General features: G+C 43.8%; 1 protein-coding gene across 6 annotated transcripts; it reads right to left on the minus strand.

Annotated features, from left to right (window-relative positions):
* Positions 1-657: 657 nt before the first annotated feature.
* On the minus strand, positions 658-22,739 carry LOC116316525 (HERV-H LTR-associating protein 1). 6 transcript variants are annotated; one of them, XM_039602055.1, is made up of 15 exons: positions 22,469-22,739; positions 20,652-20,744; positions 20,516-20,572; positions 18,702-18,782; positions 18,289-18,372; positions 17,447-17,530; positions 17,284-17,367; positions 17,146-17,202; positions 15,721-15,801; positions 15,535-15,561; positions 15,335-15,424; positions 13,607-14,158; positions 9,132-9,288; positions 7,778-7,860; positions 658-1,046 (listed from the first exon to the last, which is right to left on the minus strand). In XM_039602055.1, the coding sequence occupies exons 2-15, from the start codon at positions 20,740-20,742 to the stop codon at positions 1,003-1,005; spliced, it is 1,572 nt and encodes a 523-aa protein (XP_039457989.1). In that variant the 5' UTR covers positions 20,743-20,744; positions 22,469-22,739; the 3' UTR covers positions 658-1,002. The 6 variants fall into 6 exon arrangements, with proteins under 6 accessions (XP_039457989.1, XP_039457990.1, XP_039457988.1 ...); XM_039602056.1 differs by having other exon boundaries at positions 17,155-17,202; positions 20,652-20,747; XM_039602054.1 differs by having other exon boundaries at positions 20,652-20,747.
* Between the last annotated feature and the right edge of the window lie 907 nt (positions 22,740-23,646).

Raw genomic sequence — 23,646 nt, forward strand, 5'->3', positions numbered from 1 at the left:
TTTATGGACAAAGACAACTGGAAAACCAAATAAAGAGATTTGAAAAAAAAAACCCCTGAAACAATAAGATGTGCTTGAAAAACGAACTACAATCAAATAAAATGCAGAGAAAACGTCTCCAGTTTGAGTTTTGTGGAGTAGATGTCGACTCTGGGTTAAAGTGTTTTTACCTGATCTGAACTTCTGAAATCTGACGCCTGACAAATACCCCTCAATAAATAAATTAAACAATAAAACGAACTGAATCCTCTCTGGAAGCTGACTAGAATAATGATGAATACAGAAGTATAATAACTCTGTTCTGGGCGTTTCAGGCTTTATGGATATGTGGCTGTCATCTGACACTCCAGGCTTTTCTTTGAGATCACGCCTCGGACTCCAAGCCTGCCGATCCACAAGGATCTTGATTAGATCAGATTAATTTGTGATAACTGACAGTAACAGAGAAATGTCACATTATCACCATTTTTATGCTCGTGAAGAGTCAGATCTGGATCGACTCCAACAGGCTGAAATAATTCCCACCTCTGTCCAGACGGTTCAAACCTCTTTGACTAATCTGAACAAATTAAGGCTGAACGTAGATCCAAAAACAAGCAATGAGAAAAAAAATACAACAATTACCAGATGTTTATTTAACAGACATAAAACCTCAAACCCTACATCTGTTTCTGGGTTTCTACAGCTTCTTCTTCAGATTTCAGACTGTTTTCTCTGCCTCACAGTCTTCATTTGATCTGAGGATAAACAGTCCAGACTTAGTCTGAGGGTTGCAGATTTCAGAGTCCAGTAATAATCAGATTATTTTTTATCTTCTTGGAGATCCAAAGTAAATGAAATCACAGAGTAGATAAGGGGGATGAATGTGAAGCCGCACCGCTGTGTGAGCGTGTAAACAGTTTCCAAACCTGTGCAGATGCAGAAATCTGACTCAGATCTGGCCTCCGTAATCTGTAATCTGCTGTAGTTTGTGATGATGAGCGGCTCTTTGTTCCTCTCCGGTCACAGTTTATTGCACATCTTTGTCAGGCACCTCTGTTTCAGGTCTGTGGAGGAAAGGTTACAGCCAGGTCACAGAGTTTTACCACAAAACAAAACCAGCTACGGCGAACGTTCCCCTCTGGTGCCCCCGGATTACAATCCACGAATGATCCGTATTTTAGTGTGTGTAGGAGAAACAAACCGAGCTGCTGGCTGTTTCCACAAACACGCACGAGCAGAATCACGTGAAGGATTTATTACAGTGCAGGCAACCATAGCATACCACCTTAAACAGGGGTCACACTCCTCAAAACACCCTTTGTTCCTTTGGTCAGCGGACACAATAGGAGGAGTATGAAGAGCTCTGAGCTCCGATCTCAGCCTGAAGGACGTCAGCAGGCCTCCCAGCTCAGGCAGACATTCAAACTTTGTGTCATTGCTTCAGCGTGCGACTGACTGCACTTTTTACTCGTGGATCAATCAGGCTGCTGATAAAGATTAGACAGACCCAACTAATCACTGCTGCACTGTTGCATTATTATCAGCTGCCAAATATTTACTCAGTGTTGCTGCGCTCGAGGTGAGTCGAGCGAATCTTTAATGAGATCTACCACCAGCATCAGCCCTGCACAGATTTATCGTCTCTCTTCTTCTTTTTTAAGTATGACACATGTTCACGAGCTGCAGCTCTTTTCATACCTTTGGAGAGATTACACACTAATGATGTGTCTCTCCACCCTCATCTCCATCAGCCACTGTTCAGGGTGTAGAATAAAAGTCAGTCAAAGGGAACCGGCAGCTGCTGGCAGCTCTTAAGGTGGAATGTTTTCTTGCATCATAAATCTATCACTGAACACGCCTTAAATATTGATATGACCACTCAAACCCTTTAGTTTGTCTTAATCCTGACATCAGCAGTGATCGGTCCTCTAAGGCTGCCGGGGCTTTCCCATGATGCACTGAGTGTTTCTTCTTCACTGACTCGTCATTCTCTGTGTTTATACACCTCTCTACATTTAATCATTATTTATTATTAATCTGTGGCTCTCCCGTCTTCCTCCCCTCACCCCCAACCGGTCACAGCAGATGGCTGCACCGCCCTGAGCCTGGTTCTGCTGGAGGTTTCTTCCTGTTTGAGTTTTTCCTTCCCACTGTCACCAAGTGTTTGCTCACAGGGGGTCATATGATTGTTGAGATAATGTTGTGAGCTGAGCTGAATTAAACAGAATTAAGAAAATCCTAAACCTCTTAAAATCCTCCTTCCCGCTAATAACAGTTTTTGCCACTTTATCTTCACTGGGATCAGAATCCGAACTTAAAGGAGAACCTGTTAGAAAACATCATGAAGTTTTGTCATGAGCCCGACTGTAAGGTTCAAAAAGCTTTAGCGAGCTCTCTTGTTTCCACACTGGTCATCTCCAGTCCAGGAAACACAGCAGCACATTTACATTGAAGCTTGAAATCACTTATCTGAAGGAGCTTTTTGAAAATTTGCGATTTGTCTTATTAAAGTATTTAAAAACTAAAAGATAGTCACTTCATTTGTGAAGTGCCGTGAAGTGACTCGTTCTCCACCTCCGATGGAGGCATTCAGCCTCCGTGCATGGATCCCCACAAGGCTTCTCGATCACGGAAGAAGCCACGATCAGAATGATTTTGTTCAATAATCGTAACTTCATGCATCACTTCATCATCTGCTGCTTTTATAGTCCGCGTCAGGCTGTGGGTGCAACAGTCTAAGCAGACATTCTTCTGCCTCCCCACCTCCTCCAGCTTTTCCAGAGAAACAATCTCTCCAGTGTGTCTGGGTCTGCCTGGGCGTCTCCTCCCAGTAGGACATGAAACACCTGACCAAGGAGGCACCCTGGAAGCATCCTGGTCAGATGCCCAAACCCCCAACTGGCTCTCTTCATAGCAAATGAGCATCAGCTCTACTCTGAAAAAACCCCCCAGACACCAGACAGAGGAAGCTCATTTCTGCAGGATGTATCCACCATCTCAGTCTTTCAGTCATCACCCACAGCCCGTGGCCAGAGCCGAGGGTGGGAACATAGATCGACTAGTAAACTTTCAATCTTCACGTTGATGCTTTGAAGACAGCGAGAAAGTAAACAAGAGCCTGAAACACTTAACTTCCTCCACACAGGGAAGCAGCTCATCCCCTGCGTTTACGGAGCTTAAAAAATATATTTTAATTTCAAGGAAATCCAAACTTTCTGCAGCACCCGTCGTTCAAGAGAAGACTGCAGAGAGTCCAGAACGCCCCCAGTGACGGGATTGCAACGACATCACATGACTTTTCACGCTTATTTTGTAAAAAGTTGCAACATCGTGTTTGATATCGTCTGCCTCTGGGATTCTGTGATGATCCACCAACGTTTAATTATTAATGATCAAACACGCTTAAAGCAAAGGTCTCAAACATACTGAATAAATGATCATTATATGAAACAGATACTGACGACGCAGAGCTGCCATCTTGGACTTGAATGTTTTCTTTCATTATTTTCTTTAACCTCATCATAAAATAAGCATTATGTGGAGAAATGAATGCGATCTCGCTTGAAATCTTACCCATAAAACTCCAATAACTCTGAGTTTGCTCTCCATAAATGAGCCGCAGCTTCTGCGATGTTGTACTGTTAGCTGAGAGTTTTTAATCTTTGCCTTCGCTGCTTTTCATGTCACTTTCTAATCAGGTTTATCGGAGTCTAAAAATAAACCCGGAGGTCTAATGAGAGCCGGAGGACTGAGCTGACAGGCCTCTCGACGGCCTGCCGCTGGAATCGTTCGGCGTGTCAGACGCCTGGAAAGAGGCGACTCTCTCCACAACCTCTTGAGCCCATTAGATTCCTGCAGAGCTGCTGCTCTAATGAGCTCTGATACGGGCCGACACGTCGCCATCAGCACAGGTGAAGGATGGAAGCGAGCTCCCCAATTATTTCCAAAGTGCTTTAAATGCACCAACATGGATCAACTCTCGTACCAACCTTACTGATGAAGCAGGAAACAACAAGTAATTATAGAACTACAAAATGACCTCATCTTTGAGGCTTTCATTTCTCTGCCCTTACTCGTCAGAAACTCTGATTTTCTCCTTGTTGCTATTAAAAGGCCTACACAGACTGTATATTAAAGATGGAAGCAGCAACTGTGACATCACTCTCTGGATCTGGAAGTCGTCTCATGTGAAGCGTTTTCATCTTGGTGTTTTGAAACACGCGAGGCGTTTAGAGGACCTGGCGCCCTTCACTCACCTCCCTGTGCTGCTCTCGGTGCAGGTTCGTGGGTCGATGTCTGCATCTGGTCACGTTTTACCTCTTTTTTGATAACAGCTCAGCGTCCATGTTTACGATAATTAGCCACAAATTCTTAATGAGGAAAAACGGCTCAGCATTGTAGTCAGCACGGTGTTCTTCTTCAATGCGTTCTACTTTTATTTGCATATTTCTCACTCAGGTTTTTTCATTTTATGTTTCCTTTCTTAATTGCCGTCATCTTGTCCTGTCATGTTTTCATCTCATCTGATTATTTTAGACGTGCAGCACTTTGTTTTAAATCTGTTACATAAATAAATTTGACTTTGCATTATCATTGTAGGGTCCTCACCTTGCGACACAGTGAGGCAACTGCTGCTGTGATTTGGTGCTATGTAAATAAAATATATTTTTATTTAATAGAACACTAAGGAGTCAAAAATCAGTGGGTGACATTTCAAATGCTTCCTCCATATTTCATATACAACTAGCTGAGAAACCAACAAAACAACATTTACACTTTTTGAGCAGGACAACCATTTTCTCATAGACTTCTATACAGTCTGGGCTTTTCTGCATGCCCGGGTGTCGCTTCCTACTGGCCATCAGAAAGAATGCAGACATAAGCCACGTTTCAGAACTGGAAGCTATGGCCATGTTTCATCTCCATCAGCAGCCACAGAAAGCTTCTTTTACGTCTTTCGCACATCCAGTAATTCTCTAAATGCTGTAAGACCCACAAACGGCAGCTCAGATGCTTTGAAACCAACCACATCTCCCAGAAACTGCACGAATGGATCTGACTGAGAAACCGAGGGATTCTGCAACACGTCAGTCACGTGGTAAGGCAGGACCTGATTTATATTCTACTGGAAGCTAATGCAAACCATAGTTTACAAAATTATCATCACATGGTACTTAGAAGACCTGAAACAAGCAACTGAGAACATAAACTAACTCAGAATTTACTGAGGTCATAATTTGATTGAGCGGATGAGTCGCCTCCTGCTGGCCACTAATAAGAGTGCAGGTTTAAACAACATGTTGGAATACCGTATTTTTCGGACCATAAGGTGCACCGGATTATAAGACGCATTAAGCGAAGCAACTATTAGCGTTCATCCTCCAGCTTCACTGTTTATGTTGTGCTAACATAGCTGTGTCGCTAGCGATCACGTAGCACATCATTATAACCAGCTAGTCCAACTTCAGTAACCCTACAAACGTCACTGCTGTTTAGTTTTCTGTCTTCATTTATGCTGGAAGTGATAGCAGAGCTGTACACTTTAATTTTTAACATGCTATATCATTTTTAGGTGGAAACTAGCGAGCTAACTTCCCGCTAACTTCTAACTCTGTTACATTTAATAAATCCTGTTTTCATGGATGCCTGGATGTTAAACTTAATAGTTACACCTGGTAAAGCAGCAACGCTGATTCATTTTATTAAAGATGAAAGAATTTAGACAGTTTTTAACTCCCAGTGATGTTGCAGTCTTTGTTTGTTTTTGGGACTTGAAGCAGACGGAGTTTAGGACCCAGATTACTCCACGAGGCTCCTGACTACGGTAGCCGTAATGCTCCGACAATCCATCAAGGCATGCGGCTTTGTAGCTTACCAAAGTCGTACTAAAACATTTTTGACAGATTTTTGAGCGCCGTGTAGCACATAAAATCGGTTCGAGGTCAGTGAGCACAACCACACATAAGGCGAACCGGATTATTAGGCGCACTGTCGATTTTTGAGAAAGTTAAAGGATTTTAAGTGCGCCTTATAGTGCGAAAAATACGGTAAGTTAATCTAAGTTGGTCTCCCTCAGCTGGGTAACATTGCTGTTTATGTATAAACTATTTTCTTTTACAGCAGCTGGGCTCCACGGTGGAAACATTTTGCTGCATAAATAAGAGAAATTTAGAGTTGGGTGATTAATCTTTCATCTTCCTGGTTCACAGCAGCCTTTCATTTCTAGTCGGCGCTGATCGCCGCTTTAATCAGTTACAACTACAAACGAGCGCACCCAGACTTCAGATCAGCTTCAGATGATCAACAACGATTCTCTGAGTAACAACGGAGCAAAATTAAAGTGAGATTTGATTTTTCTGTTATCTGTTCTCGGTCAGCAGAGCTTTGTAGGGTAAGCATGAAAATTGTGAATGTTTTTGTCAGCCTGGTGTCATTAAATGCTTTCTGAATTAAGTTATCGCTGTTATCGCTCCCTGTTTTCTCCTCTTTGTGAGCAATTTCTCAGCATGAAACACAAAAGCAGGCTGAGAGATCCTCTGGTAATCACTCCTCGTTATTTCTCACTCGAACATTAAAACCTAGTAAAGGTTTGAGCTGCTGCTTCTTCTCATCTCTGGCAGATCCTTCCACACAGGAACCCAAACAGAAACCCCCCGATCATCCTATCCATATATTTAGGAATATTAAACATCCCTGGGTTTTCCTGCAGTGCTTAGAAGAGCACAACATGAATACTATCCTAAACCATTTTCATCTTCTATCACAGGGTGACAGCACTGCTTTAAATGCACTGATATGAAAAACAGTTCACCGTTTACACCTAATAAGATCACATCTTTCCTGTAGTTCCAACTCCTCAAGCCATAGCCACTATTTTCTATGTTAAACTTACAGCTCCACATGTTTCTTTTATGCCTCATGCTGATACTTGAGTAACTTTGCATGAATAACTGTATAAATTAATCACTTTAAACTCATGCTGAGCCTCGGTGCAGCTACTGAGTCCATCCTCTGACTCAAACCAGCAGTTTTTGCTCCTCCTCCTTTGAGCCAATTTTCTCCTCATTGGCTGCCCCATAAAGTGGGTGTGGTTTTCATACTAAAAGATGACATCATACAGAGCAAACAGTAGAAAAAACTATCTGATCCATCACATTCTCAGTGTTTATGAGATGAATTAAATACAGACGGTTTAACTGAGACTCAGTAATACATCTAATAACTTATCAGTGCTCTGCAGCTTCAAACCAGCACCTTCAGGATTTGGATCAACATCAGCTGTTTTAACTGAACCCATTCAAGAAACACGGATGACGGCGTTTCTCAGACTGCTTTAAAATCATCTGTCCATGAATCGTTCGTCACTATGAATGTCTTTATGTTCTCACTGTGAAAATGTCTATTTTTTATTACTTTCTTTCCTGTTAGCTCAGGTATTTTGGAGGTGCATGTTTTCTTCAAGTTTCTTGGACAAAATCTAAACAAACTCCTACAAAATCAATAGATAAAGGTTAATCTAATATATGGAGGTGAGGGCAGCAGAGATCCAATGTTTTGGCTGACTGCATAACAGAAATATTTTACCGATTTGAAAAGTTTACTCCTTTTCTCTTCAAACATCAATAAAATATGCAGTTTGCCCCGGGGCGACCAAACTCCTTCATACTGCTGTATCAGGCTGAAGCGCTGAGTTTATAATTTGCTGCTGCAGGTGTTTGTTTTACTGAACAGGGAGTCTAGAGCATCAGAGCCCCTCAGGTCACGTGCAATGTCACGTCTCATGCTGTCCACTTACTTCTGGAGAAGGAGACCCTCCTGACCCGCCGACACACCTCAGAGGTGTGCTTTTCATACCAGAGGTGGCTGTCGTCACAGTACCTGCAAGACAAGGTGACAGCGTTAAGAGACGACCTCGAGCTTCTGCTTCAGAGTCAGCTCGGCATGAGTGGGAACTTCATCTTTAAACAGACAGAAATCAGGCTTGTTTTGAGCCACAGAAGGATGTCGAAGCAATTTCAAATAGATAAATATACATTTTAATTGATGATTAACCTGCAAGCAAATACAGTCTTTACATGAAGGTGATCACGGTCTCTGATCTGTGGCACAACAAAGCATTCCCAAAACAGCGGGCAGACATAAATCTCTCCAGGATGTCCTGAGTTTGCCCAGGGGGGTCTCCACCAGGTAAGACATGCCTGAAACACCTCACCTAGGAGGTGTCCCTCTCAGGTGACTTCAGATGTATCAAAAAGCAACAAAAAAAAGGTTTTGGCAGCAGGGGAATTAAACCACCAGGACTTCCATCCCTGAACGCTGCCTGGCCCACAGACCACTTCACCTCCACAGCCCGACCTGCTGGGCAATCGGGCCAAAGAGCCACGGCTGTCTGGCCTCTTCCTCTGACCCGGCTCCAGCAGGGATCCTGGGGAAGGTAACTCGCTCTTTTTTTCTTCATAGGTGTGTTTCACATCACTCGTAGTAAGAGCTGTAACTCCCAAACCAGGAGAATGGCACAGGCATTAACCCTCATACAAGCAGGGTGAGAAAAGTCAGAGCACCTCTGACGCCGCAAGGTTACACCAGGAGCCCAGTGATGCCCCGGCCCAGATCTGGGAGGATCTGGGATGTCAGGCATATATTTAACCACGTGGGGGCCAAAAGAAACTACTGAGTATCATTTTGAGTTGTTGCAATTTATTAAAATTTCGGCCAAATAGACTGGCCTGTCGCATCGTTTCACTTTGATTTTCAGGGGTTTTTTTAAAATCCAGGCCTCTGCAGGTTGATAATCTTTGTTTCCATCAAACAGCATGAATAACACATTATCCAGTCCTTATCAGTGTACATATCCAGCAGGTTTTCCCATTTTCTGAGCAGTGCTCATTACATTGAGAACACAAACAGCTTCTTTTTAACATTTGCTGCAGTGAACTGTCACGAATGACGTCAGCCACTCATTCTTGTTAAGAATACTTTAGAAAGCTTCACTCTGTGTTCTCTGCCTTACGCTGCCTGGGTTTATTGTGGTCACCTAATGAAGTGCAGCAGCTGAGAGAAATAACCCGGGCGACACTCTGAGCACGAGCACAACTCAAACCGCCGTCTGCAGCGGTGCTGTCTGGAGGCAGCAGGGGGAATTTGCCGACCTTTTCATGCGCGTCTTGTGGCTGAAGGGTCTGCACAGGCACTGGGAGAAGAACTTGCACAGCTCGAGGACGCAGGGCTGCAGCTTGTGGGCGCCGACGGTCGTGGTGATGCCAGGGACGGACTCGGCGCTCAGCTCGGGCCTCCTCCAGGGACAGCCTCTCAACAGACAGAGAGAAGAACGTCAGTCGTGAACCGGCTTAATTAATCTGTGTGTTCTGCAGGAGAAAATCAAATTAGGAGGTGATGTTCACAGACAAAAGGTGATCGTCACATTAAAGATAATAAACATATCGTAAATTAACCTTTAAAAGCTCACGGAAGCAGTTTGGAGCCGCGTCTTAATCACGGGTAACCTATTGCAGCTTCACGGCTCCTGATTATCATAAAATACACATTCAGATGAATTTTAATTGCGTGCTCGTCCACATGCTGCACGTTTTTGTTCGCCTTGCAACCAGGATCACAATGATATCAGGAGGAAAAATCTTTTCCTATTCAAATTTAAACCAACAAGAGGGATGTTTGGTCGCTGGTTTGGAAATGCAGCAGAAAGGATTTCATCCTTGGAGCGTGATTAACGTCAGCTTGGCAACACAACCAAAAAGCACGCACAGAATCTGCTTTTCATACTTGGGACATTTTAGAGAACATATTACAGATGGTGTGATGACGTGCACACTATTGTCAGTGTCTCTCTGATGGTGTCATCGGAATAGTTTCCAGCTGAATGAAGCTACAATCAGTCAGGAAAATTTCAAGAAAGTTTCTTGAAAAGCTAAAAAACCCAAGGCTGAGGACACGAAGACCAAGAGTTTCCTCTGCAGCAGGGGCAAAGTTCAAAGTTCAAACCTCCATCTGCTTCTTCTCCATCACCACCAGCCGCTACACTCCGGGGGGTCCCGTCTTACCGCCTACTGCTGCTGGGGCTCTGCCCTGCGATGTAGCTTCTAATATTTTATAACTGTGCTTAAATAAATTATATTCAGTTCTCAGAGTCTGTCTCCTTATTAAACTGCAGTCACTGAACCCGAACCATCGACCGATTCTGGAGCATTTTTAATGCAAACATTCAAAAAGTCTGTGCTTCACTTTTGGTGAATTAAAATTCAGGTATTGTGTTCGTCTTTCACTTCGCACTAATTAGAGGATAACTGTGAGTGTGCAGCTCACTATAATTCAACGATAACTCAGCACGCCAGCCTCTAGTTCAACTATGGTCACCTGTGGCTCTGAAACATGGAGGTGGTGAAAAGCTAAGGTCCCAGCTGCTTGGAGCTATTTACTTACATTTGTAACTTTGTAACATATTATAATATTAAGTTTACTTAGTTACTGTTCCTACTGTCTTGGACCACATAATTTCCTCTGGGATTAATAAAGTATTCTGATTCTGCCACACCCATCTTTTATTTACAGTCTATGTTTCCATGGTGACACACGGAGCTGTGATGGTGTGGGAGGGCTTCCAGGCAACAATGAACCCACAGCAGCTTCCTGCAGAGGCACAGCAGCACATGAGGTTTGAGGGTCACGTGACTGACGAGCTGCTGAAAACCTGACGTGAACTCATGAGTTCAGCCAACAAGTGCTCAGTTTCTCTTCTTCAGTTTTATTGTACAGAGGAGAAAATCAAAAAGAAAGCCTTCAGTCAGCAGGTGAACTCATGCAGCTTTTCATCTCAGCTCTTGTCTCCTAATTTACTCATCATTTCATTTTAATTTGAACAAAAATAAACACAAAAGCAGCAACGACCTGATCTACAGCGTTCATTCCTGAGTGTGTGTGTGTGTGTGTGTGTGTGTGTCAAACATCAGCCTCCACAGGCCGACACTCAGACGTGTGCAGCTGGGTGACAAACGCTCATTTCACTGCACGCTAATGACTCGCTGACAAATTGCACAGGATGCTCCGGCCTTCTGTTTGTTGCTAGGCAGAAATCAGAGGAGGGGACGGGAGCTGGGGGGGATTGGGGCAGCTGTTATTTGCAGTGTGGTGTTACTGCCATCTAGTGGCTGTGCTGGGAAAGTTAAAGAAACAGTGAGAACCTCACAGGTGATCTTAGATATCTTAGGAGCCACAACCATCACGTGCTGCTCTGCATTAATGTAGCTGGAGACACCGGGCACATCAACAGCAGGCGCTGGGTTTGGACTCGCTGCTGGTAACAGATCGGAACATTTCTGTAACTTTTCTCACTCATTTGTTGGTCAAACTGCAACAATCATGATTACAATCACCTGTTTCAGTTTGCTTCACCGTCACATTATTTCTCCCATTCCTGTCCCAGTTTCTTTTTGGAACCCCAGAATGGCTGTGAATGAACAAATGACACAAAGTGAACCAAACAAAACCTGAGATATGCTGAATCCATGCTGCTGACGTTTAGATTAAAACACCAGCGGCTGTCAGCCTCCTTGTGGAGACACCTGTGGTATCAATTTCAAACTCCTACATCACCTTGTTCTCAACTTATCATATTCACAAGATTTTCAGAAACCTTGACCACTGATTTTAACCTTGGGGTCAAAGTCACTGAGATTCAAACTTATCAGAGATTTTTAATAGATACACCCATGGTATAGATCAGGGGTGGGCAACCTCAGTCCACGAGGGCCGGTGTCCCTGCAGGTTTTAGATGTGTCCTCGAACCAACACAGCTGATTTAAATGGCTAAATTAGCTCCTCAACATGTCCTGAAGTTCTCCAGAGGCCTGGTAACGAACTAATCATGTGATTCAGGTGTGTTGACCCAAGGTGAGATCTAAAACCTGCAGGGACACCGGCATTCGCGGACTGGGATTGCCCACCCCTGGTATAGATGCATCTATGTCACCTCGTTCTCGTGTTGTTGCATTCAAACACTTGCGTGTCCATGCCGCCTGCCCGTCAGGTCATGATAATCAGCTGTTTACAGCTGAGGGATAAAAATCCAAGAAAATATAGGAAGGGTGTCCCAGCAGGAGGGTCCTGGGTTTGAATCCAGCCCAGGGCCTTTCTGTGGGAGTGTGTGGGTTTTCTCCAGCCTCCTCCCACAGTCAAACACATGCAGTGAGTGTGAATGTTGCCTCTGTGTGTGCCTGTGACACACCTCCCTGCCCCATGACAGCTGGGAAGGCTCCAGCCCCGCGTGACCCTGAACCTCATAAGCGAAAGAAAGTGGATGTTTGTTGTTTTGTTGTTTTTCTACACAGTCTCAACTTTATCTACTATGGGTCATATTATTTATGCAAATTATACTATATTCAATTAGTGAATGTGCATTTCACTTATTTTTAATCCACCATTTAAGAAAATTTGTCACATAAAATTGTCTTAATGTACGTTAACGACTGTGGAAACTGTTAGTTGACATTTGAATCCGTATTTTTTTCCTCACGATGTAATTATGGAATTTCATAACGAGCTCCTGGTTTACGCTGAGAGCAGCAGACAGATAAACGCTGAACGCTTGGCCTTAATTTGACTTTAACCTCTGCAGCTTAAAACCCATCAAAGCTTTCGCACAGGAGGCTGCGAGGCTGCGTTACCATGGTTACTATCTGCAGCATGGCTTCCCGTGCTCAAAACACACACACACACACACATGCACACACGCACACACACACACACACACACCTTTCTCCAGGCTCAAATTGAATCAGTGCCGCTGGCGTGTCCAGAAATGACAGAGGAAGGCTGTGATGTGATTAGAGTCGCTTTGTGAGAGCAGGTCAGTGGGCGGAGTCAAACTGTAGCTCCAGTGATGTTACACAGGTCTCCATGTTTGATTCCCTCTGTGTACATTCATCAATAACTACATAAAATCACTTGTCTGTCCTTATGTTTCCCAACAAGCCGTCATCATAGGTCACAGTGAACCTGTCGCCAGCTTTGTCTGTCCAGCAGGTAAAACTTGCTGCAGTTCTGAGAACTTCTTCAGAACTGAAGAAGCTTCTTGGATGAGAAGGGAAACGTCTTGAAGAAACTTAAAGAAGTCCAGTTGCTTTCTTTCCAAGCTCCTTAGATTTTATCTCATGTACATTTTCGGTTTTATTTATATTTTTATTCTGGTTATTTGCCACATTTCATCTTTTTATTTTGCACAACTAACCAGAGAAAACACACAAGAGCATCTTCCTCACTGCTGAAGCTACAAAATAATTCATATTGGAGATTATGTATCTGACTTTCAGGAGCGGGACCACGCCTCCTAACACGCTCCTTCCGGTTCTCATCTATATAGGTTCCCCCAGTTCTGCAAGCTGATCATTCTCGTTTATGTGCCCCTCCCTCCCTTCTTGTTCTCCATTCTTCAACTTCTTCACTTCTATTTAGTACATGGGGATCAGCCCAGGAGCCGTCGTCAGTCCCCTTCAAGGCCATTCCCCAAACCGCAGCTCAATTCATGTCAAAGCATTCACCTTTACCTACTGAAACGCTGTCAAACGTGGGCCCAGCTAGTGAATTAAAATATCTGAAAGAACAAATCGTTTACCTGGTTTCTCTGTCTCGGTTGGCTTGCTGGGAGTTGTAGTTCCTCTAACTAGAGGCCCTGTAGTCCTCCTGGGCACCGTGGGTCCTGCTGAGGCTCGCACAGGTGAAAGTCTCGTGGGATGAACTGTGGACGTCATGTGCGGGGGTGCTGTGCTCGTAGACGCCGGCGTCCGGATCAGACTAACTGCTGGTGAGAAGGTTGAAGCTCTGCCCGGTGCCGTGGGTAATCGTGGTGCTGCTGTGGTCGGAGCTGCAGCAGTCGGAGCGGCGGTGGTGGTGGTTCGCTGTTTTAAGGTTGTAATTGATGCTAAAGTTGTTTTTTCCTCCGTAGTTCCACTCTGAGAAGCTGCCACAGTGGGTGTGGTCCCCCTTTGTGTTGTTACAGCTCTTGCTGTCGTGCTTGGTGCCATGGGTTGCTGGGTTGTCTCCAGTGTTTCGGCTGTAGCGTAACTCTGAGGCATGACGGTCGTAGGCTGCGGAGCTGCTGTGAGCGGCTGAGCTGTGGTGATCTTCGCTGTAGACGCAGCTGCTTCATCCACAGCTGCTGGTGAAGCTGATAAACCAAGAAAAAGAAATAGGCTCAATTTTCTGTCTCCACAAGAATGAAACCAGGACGCAGCCATCATGGGACTGGAAACAGAACCACGTTTACAGCCTGAGTCAGCAGACAGGTAAGGCTTAAAGGTGTCCCCGACTCCACCTCAGCAAACTGGACCTCTCCACTGTGTCCATGAAATTTAAACTTTTAACAGAACATATGCATGTAACTGTAATCTGTATGCAGTCATATAAACAGCAAAAAAGCATAAAAACAAACAAAACTACTTCATTAAACTTCACCAAAAACAAACAAATGAATCAGAGAGACAGACAGTGGGAGCATCAGTGCTCAGATCAACATTTGAGTAAACTACACGATTAAAACAGGCTCGATGACCACAGAAGACCACATGAGGGATGATTACCGGATCTTTTCCATGGTAAAGAAAACACACCTTTACAGGAAAGAAACACGCTTCAGAAGGAACCTGTATCCAAGCACAGGGAAGACTTCACAGAGGTTTCAGACTGAGATGTAAACCAGTCTCAAGGACAGAGCGCCAGATTAGACTCTGATGTTATAAAATGTAATAAAAGGCAGAGCAACAATGAACTTATGAAACTAAGATCAACCTGCATCAGAACCACAGCAAGAAAAAAGCGCACAGGAGGCTCGAACAGGTAACGACGTACATCAGACGACACTGGCTGTAAAACAGTGTGACGCACAGACACGCATGGCTTTCTTTAGCCAATAACTAATGTTTATTAATCATGTGACACGAGACTCGATCACGGAGAGACACACTCTGCTGAGATTCACGGTTCAATAACATGACAATGAAACGTGTGCTCGCAACCGAGTATTCCAGCCACTCAAAGATCCGTCTTTTGGTCTTCCTGGTATTTCTCACACAAACAATTTCTCCTAAAAAATAAAACCTAGTATCTGACTGACTTCATTATATTTTTAAAAACCTGAACAATCTCTTTTATTTAATATTCATTCATGCATATCCTTTTAACTGTGCTCCCACTTCTTTCTTTTACACATTTGGTTGTGAACATCAGAGATAAACCAGCTTAATCCTGATCAAACTTTGGAAACCGAGTCTGGCCCGAACTTCCTGACAGATCGAGCTGTGAAGACGAGCCAAACGCTGAGCGCCGGCCTCCTGGAGAGACTCACCATGTGCGGTTGAATGGACTCTGCTGGTTAGCATGGAGCTCATCCCAGATGGAGAGATGTGACTCAGATTCGTGGGCAGTTGGTGCCATTCTGAGGTTTAAAATAGACAATTTGAAGAGGAGAATTAAGCGGCTCTTCGAGCGTCTGGTTGACGACAGCAGATGCTTGAACGGGCTTTTTAAAGGTCCTGATGTACTCACCGACGGGGAGCCGGAAGGAGATGTTAGCTGGTTCAGAAAGACGAAGGAAAGATCAGTAAATGTAAGCGGGGAAAAGGAAAGTGATGAAAAAGAAGATATAATGATCTCTACACTGATCTGGTGCTGTTTGTTGTAATCTGCCACCTGCTGGTCATCAATGAATCCGTCACAAACCAGTAAACAGACCTGTGTGCGGGCCTTCCACGATGGTCTGGTTGAAGAGCGGCGTGATGGAGCCGACGTCCCACAGCTCAGGCACCTCTCTGCCTGGACGAAACACAACGTCGCATTCAGACAGACACCTTCATCAGCAGCATCATCATCATCAGCCCCATCTTTGATACCACGGATGTCAAACTCATGTTACAGGGAGGACTGCGAACAGCCCACTGATCCAACGTGGGCCAAACAGGGAAACTCCAACCAACATAAAGTTTAATTACACATTTAACCCTTGTGTTGTCCTCGGGTCAATGACCCGTAGGTGTATGGCAAACAAGTGTATGGGAATACAAAAAGTTATTTATTTTACAAAGCGGCCCAGTGGTCCAGATTGGAGTCTTTGCCAGGCCGAATCCGGGCCCTGGGCCTTATGTTTGACACCACTGCCTTATACACTATATGAAACATTTTTTCAGGTATACTAAAGGAGCATTTATAAGGTTTAGTCATATATTTTATCTCTTTAATCCAGGCCTCGAGGCTCGGTGTCCTGCAGGTTTTAGTTGTGTCCGTGATCCATCACAGCTGATTTAAATGGTTAAATCACCTCCTCAACATGTCTTGCAGTTCTCGAGAGGCCTGGTAATGAACTAATCATGTGATTCAGGTGTGTTGGCCCAGGGTGAGATCTAAAACCTGCAGGACACCGGCCCTCGAGGCCTGGAGTTGGGGACCCCTGCTTTAATCACTCTCTGTGGAAGATAACGAAAATCTTCCCCACCAGGAGGCGCTGTTTCACCAGTTGACATCAAATTTTTTGGGATCGTGCTGCTGCTCTTTGACCTTTTGAGGGCTCTTTTTACCCCTCCACAGGATCCTTTGCTGTGTAAAAGTGTAAAAAAAATCATGTTTTGTTAATGTTTACTTGATATCTCTTTAAAACCACACATGGAGATAAAGTCACAGTGACTGTTTCTTCACATTCTGCTGAGAGCTTTGTTTTGTTTTTAAATGTTTAAAAACACAAACATTTACAAAAGGTTCCTTATTTTCAACCTCATCTTATCTGATCTTAAAGATTTTTGGCTTTTAAAAATGCTTTACCATGAAATAAACCAAGGGAGAAAATAAAAATCTAATACACACAAAGGAAACACCCTGTTGGCTCCAATCCTACCCAACACATTTCTTACTGCTCGTTCTCAGAACAATAAAGACTGAGCTTTTAAAAACTGCCTTCAGCTTATAGTTTCACACAGCTATAATAAATCTGACTCCTGAGCAGTGTTTTAATGGATGGACCGGGTGTCAGTGGGAGATTAAACGTAGGTCAGCAGCATTAATAAAAGGTTTCTACTTTCAGACCTCTGTGGGGATTTAAAATAAGCATGCAGTGTCATTTCCCCAGGCCTCAGACCTTTACTCAGGACAGAGGAGGCCCACACATACCCATCTTACCGGCCATCACGCAGATGTAGATACAGTCCGAGTTATTCCTCTGGCTCACTGAGACACAAGCAGACAACATGCCGTTAGCCAAAGACACAAACACATCATATAAGGTTTCATTTAAATAGCGTCCACCACCTGAGAGTATCGAGGAGGATTTAAAGAGCTCGTGCAGGTAACTTGTAGAGTTTCCCATCACATCCAGCAGTATGGCTGTAAAGTCTGATGGGAAACAAAAACGAGTTTAAATGCAGGAAACTGACGAAGCGTAACATGAGGCCGAACGTTCGAATCCTCCTGCCTGTTAGGTCATTGGTCTCGTTTGTGACGCAGTAGCAGAATCGCCTCCTGAACACGCTGCTTTCTATACTTCTCACGCTGGAAACTGCAAAACACACGGAAACTGTTCAGAGAGCACAAAGTCATTCAGGGATTCAGTTTAAGACGTGTCAGGACGACACGGCCTCCAAACATCTGTTGACCTGCTTCTTTCCAGCTTGTTAGTCTCAGCCTCTGCTAGCAGAGCTTTGTATGATTCACAGTTTAAAATAATCCTCATTTATCTTATTCTGAGCTTTGATGCAGTTTATGCTCCGCCTTCAACGTTCTATTTTAGCTCCTCCCCTTTAGCTGAGATGAACATATTAGGCATGTCTCCTCTTGATGACATCATACAGATCCCACAGCAGGAAAAAACTGTATGAATCTGTCCATACACTGACCTCACGGCTGGGTGGATGACAACACAGCCACCACTGGAACAGGAGATACATGACAGATAATAAACCAAGTAACAGAATAAATCCACCTTAACAAATTTTGGCAAATAAGATTATTTCTGTAATATGTCAGGACACATCCTCGGTGCTTTATTTTGTAGTTTTGAATAAAATGATGGGTTCTTCCCTTTCTCAGCCTTCAGCAGTCACCAAACTTCACGACTGACCCTAAAGGTAACAATCCAACATGATTAAAGAGAAAGTCTAATCTTAGAGACATTTAGCGTGCGGTCCGTTGTGGTGTAAATTACTACACATTTACACCACCAGATGGCAGTATAGACAAATGCAGCCTTCACACGCGTTACTCTTTCCTGTCTGCAGCTTCGGAGGAAGCAGACGTTTGTAAGGAGAGAACATTTACTGTTGTAGACCAACAGGGTGAGTTTGTGCAGAGCCAGGGAGCTGTAGGACGTGACGCTGAGCAGAGAGAAGAGCTGCCGGGAGTCTGAAACACAAAACAGCGAACACGTGAGCTCACACAGCCTCAGATGCATTATTACATACAGGAGAGCAGCGTGTTCACTAATGAAAATGATTAAGGAGAAAGGTGAGGCGGTTATCTCAGTAACAACAAGAGGACGGGGTCGACGGAGCGACCTCATCAATGAGCCTGAAAACCAAAATCAAAGTTAAAATGATAAATTGGGCTGAAGGGAAGCTGCTCTTTGAGCGCACTGCTCCTTTAAATGTTAGCTCCTCTCTGCAGTTAAAAACCAACAAAAGTGTGACTCTGTGGTTCAGACATGAAAGACGTACGGCGACAGGACAACGTACCCGAGTGGCTCGAATTTATTAAAGTATTGACGAGCGGCGTGAGGTCGATGGCAGCGGGGTCGATGTGCTCTGCCGGGATTTCTGGGAAATAAAAGCAGAGCGTGAAGTCAGCGGGAGCTCGTTCTGGGTGTAATCTCCATCATGGAGACAGCAGCATTAGCAGAATGAGCCGCTGTAATTACTGGATGTACTGAAAGGGAAAAAAGTGACAGTTACCCAGAGGAATGGGTGCCCGGGGGGCGGGGCAGTTATTTAAACAACACAAGGTCAGTGTAACAGTTAGTCTAATCGGCATTTCACTGAACAGATTTCAGATACAACCCAGAGCAGATTGACAGATGTTAGCTGATGACTTCTCTGTGAAGTTAACGACGTCTTTGACTTTCAGGGTTTCCCCTCAATAAAGTTTGATTTGGTTTTAGCTTTGGACTGAAGCCTGATAAATGGCATATTTTATGCAAATTGAATGAGTTTTAGTTACAAAAAGGAGAATTTCTTAACATCAACCAACTTTACTCTCCATCCATGACCGCTGCTTTTCCGGGTTCTTGTTGTGGCAGCAGGAAAAGAAATAGAAAAAACTTATAAAAGACTTGCATAAGATGTGGCCTACTTCATATAGTGAATGATATAAGGCTTATATGATTTACTCATGAAAGTGGCCACTTTCTCATTACTTTCATATATTGTTTTAGTAAGTATCCAAAACATGCAAGTTTCATTTATATAATTTTTCAAGGGATCTTATATCTGTTTCCACTCTTGTATGCTTTTCATACAAGTTTCACACAACACAGATACAAACTTTATAAAATTTATATATATCTTTTCCATATGGGTTGCCAGGAACTCCTCACCGAGGGGGTTTCCAGGAGTTAGATTCCCAAACCAGATTAACTAGCTGAGCTTCACCGTTTGGAGGAAGCTCGTCTCAGCTGCATCCTTTCAGTCACTACCCAGAGCTCGCGGTCGTTCGTGGGCGTAGATCGAGCAGTAAATCAATAACTTCACTTTCACGCTCTCTTTTCACCACAACGGATCGGTCTGTCCATCTTCTGCTGTTCCGCCCCTCACTTCTGAACAAGACACTTAATCTCCTCCACTTAGGGCACCAACTCGTCCCACAGTAGGTGCTCCACCCTTTCCCAGCTGTGAAGCTTGCTATTCATTGACTTTCTATCCATCCATCCTCTTCCACTTATCCTTATCAAGGTTGTGGGGGGCGCTGGAGCCCATCCCAGCTACCAGAGGGCGAGGGAGGGTATACCCTGTGTTGTTGCAGGGCTAACACACAGAGACACACAGACATGCAAACGCCAGACAGAAAGGCCGCATCCAGAAAGGATTCGAACCCAGGACCTTCCAGGTGTGAGGCGACAAGAGCTAACCTCATTAAATTAATATAATCAAATATCATCTGGTTAAAGAAACAATATGAAAAAGAAATCTGACATGTTCAGTGACTCAGTCTGTGCTGTGATGCCAATCCAGAAATTTTTCATTATTCAGAAACTTAAAACCTCAATAAACTTAATTTCCTGAATCTGGTCGGCCAGTCGAGATCTTTAAAAGACATTCATATAAAAGATACACTGAAGCCGGTTGTGCGCGCCTCCACATCAACTGTGTTTAAGGTTTGTATTTTTGCTAGGTGAGCTCATCTGTTCTGACACGCCGCGGCGACACGGCGCTGCAGTCAAAGTACTTTGTGTTTTTTTTAAGTTTCTTTGTCGAGCTGGAAAACAACACGTTGAAACGTATTTGGCAGCCACAGTATGTGAACAAGCAGAATGAGAACCAAGGAGGAAAAATACCCGTGGAGTCAGCAAGGTCTCTCCTGTGCCTGTCCTCCTGCTGTCTGCAGATCAATGCTGGAGGAAAAAAACCCAGCAGTTATTGCTATTATTAATAATTAAACCAAACAATAGAGCCTTTATAGCCTCGGCCTACCTTGGCTCACGAGCAGGAGTATTAAAACTGCAGAAACACAGATTATGAAAGAGAAGCGTGGATGCTGTGTGAACCTCCAGGAGCCTGCCATGACTGCTGCAAACACAAAAACACAAACAGCATGTAAACATTCACTCTCAACATTAAAATAAAGCTTTTAGCGGGCTACATGGTTAGCACAAGGGCAAAGCCACCAAACCCCGTGAATCTGCATCTCATGCAAGCTGCAAAACTCAGCTCTTAGATGAGAGACATGCTGCTCTGTAGAAATCAGCCTCACACACAAACAGATCAGAGCCAGGAGTTACCAGATAACAGCTGAATAGATTAGCATCATCATCATCATCGTCACATTAGTGCTGGAGACGACGTTAAAAGTAATTACTGTAACACTTTGTAATGCAGCTGACTGTGTAATTACCCTGTAACTGAATGAATTTCAATGCATTTTATTTGAAATTACGATGTAATCGAATACTGAAAGCTAGGTCTATGAGAGTAAGGCTGTAACAGGGTGTAGGTCGGGCTTTTACAGGAAACAAAGAAATAATTATACTGTAAGTAAATGTAAGAACACTGTACTTCTACTGTAAGTACAATGTACGTACTTCCAATAGAAGTACATGAATCCACTCTATAATACAACCCCACAGAGTGGAGCATATTTATGATGTAAGATGTGCAAATAATGCTTGTTTTTTCTGCAAACTTACCATGAAACTGTGCACTACCTCAAGTTACTTACAGTATAATTATTTCTTTGTTTCCCGTAAAAGCCTGACTTGTTGTTGACACTCTGATTGTAGTGTACATACCTTTAAGTATTTGTAAGTAAATATAATTACATCATAATTTTAAATCAGAAGCATTGAAATTCCATTTGATTACAGGGGAATTACGGCCTTCGTGGCGGGCCACCAAAAACAAATAAACTAACTCAACAGAATGAGGCCATAAACATCTGTGTATAGCTCGGAAAGCTAATAACTGAAGCTGAGTTGGGGACTGGCCGTACTTTCATGTAATACTAATTTCAACCATTAGGTGGTGCAGTGAGTCTAGATAACCTTTATTAACCAGGTAAATGATGAAACACACATTCCTTCTGTGAAAATGCAAAGTCTGTGCAGGAAACAGAGAAGAGGCTAAAGAGAACTACAGAAAGTTAAAGATCCGGAAACATCTGAACATCTGGTGATGAACGCTTCGGCCAATTAAAACACGCAGATCTTTAAACGCATCAGCCTCTCTCTGTCCTCTGCAGGTAAACTCTGTGCCTCCATCAGACACCTTTGGAAGAGTGTGTAAAAGAAAAGAAATCACTTCCTGGTCCTTCACAGTGACGTCACGATGACTCTATAATCCCACCAGTGGACCCAGTGCTCTCCGCAGAGTATCGGTAAAGATTTTCAGAACTTTTACATTAAATTTTCTTGGCATCTAATTTGTGTTTTGTGCATTTAAAGAAAGCCTTCCTCAGTCTAGTCGCTGCATTTCTGTATGTCTTTAATTTACAACCTGTGACTCATCCATTCAGAGCAAGATAAAGTCACACACATGCACAATCACAGGTTTCACAAATCAAAGTCAAAGCAGACTTTTTCTTTTCAAAGTTAACCGTCTTTGTTTCCATAGAAAGAGGAAAATATATCATTTTTACAGCACCAGCATTAAAAGTTCACAGCGTTCAAACTTTCAAAACTCTAATCCTTCGATAGTTTGACCTGCCATATTATTATTATCATTATTATTATTATCATCATTATTATCATGATTATAGGCTCCCAGCTAAAATAAAACCAGTGAACACGTCTCACCTGCTGCTTGAATTCACCTGCAGCCCTGCGGAGCCTCCACCAGCCTCCACCCTGCGGTCACACACCGACGGTCAGATAACGATTAAACGACGCCTGTTTTCTCCCCTCTGAACATCAGCGGGCTGACAGCTCAGCGAGCTCTGGCTGCAGGCCGGGTACTGATCCCAAACCCACTCCTGCAGCTGCACTGCAAGAAATATCCAACTGCAGGTGCTGCACTACACTGCCCCCCAAAGGCAGAGACAGGAACTGCAGGAGGCTCAGTGACAGCCTGGAGTTCGACTTCATGCTGTTTGACAGTGATGGGAACAGAAAACTGTATTTCAGCAGGCCGTTTTGACCATGTGTACATTCCTAATTGCTGCCAGATGATTGGCTGGTTATATATTTGTGTTAGGGAGCAGTTGGACAGTTGTTTCTGTAAAGTGGCAGGTCAGTGTATATTTAGTCAGTCAGATGTTTCATGTGAGGCCAGGCTGCTGAGTGTGGCCTCTCCTCACACGCCTGTTTTCATTTAGCACGAGCTAATTCAAGCTCTTTTCATTTATTTGGTCCAAGTTCCACGCATCGCTCAGGCCACTGCAAATAAGCTGCTGGAACTGTGTCTGAATCACACTAGCATACAGCCACCTCACTGAAACGATCCTTACGAACACAAAACTTTGAACTTCTGTAAAAATCTAAATCATACCTGAGATGTTTCTTCAGTCACACTATATGAAATCCATCAGAATTGGTACTTAACCTGAGTCTGTGGAGAGTTTATTTTTAGAAGGACATTTCTTACAGTGTAGGTAAGTGGCCATAATAAGCCGCTGGAGTGACATACGAGCCGTGGGGAAGATCAGTGAATGAGAGGAGTGAATGTGAGTCTTTAATGCCGAGGGATCGGCGGGCACTTTGGCCATCCTGGCGTTCACATTCAGGCACGCAGCAGTAACTGGCAGTCAAGGCTGCTCAGGGCCTGGGAACAGCCATCCCCCGGGAACAGAAACACAGACTTTTAGCACATAATTCTAACAAGAACGAAATGACATGAGCTAATGAGTGAAAAACAAGCAGCACATGTGTCCAGTGACGTTTGTGTTCTGGGGTGGAAATGTTATAAAGTAAGAATCCTAAAAATGAGTAAAGAGCATTTTCACAGAGTAACAGCAGCGACAGCCGGAGCCTCGGCT

This window comes from Oreochromis aureus, linkage group 18, assembly GCF_013358895.1.
Source record: "Oreochromis aureus strain Israel breed Guangdong linkage group 18, ZZ_aureus, whole genome shotgun sequence".
Classification (NCBI taxonomy): domain Eukaryota; kingdom Metazoa; phylum Chordata; class Actinopteri; order Cichliformes; family Cichlidae; genus Oreochromis; species Oreochromis aureus.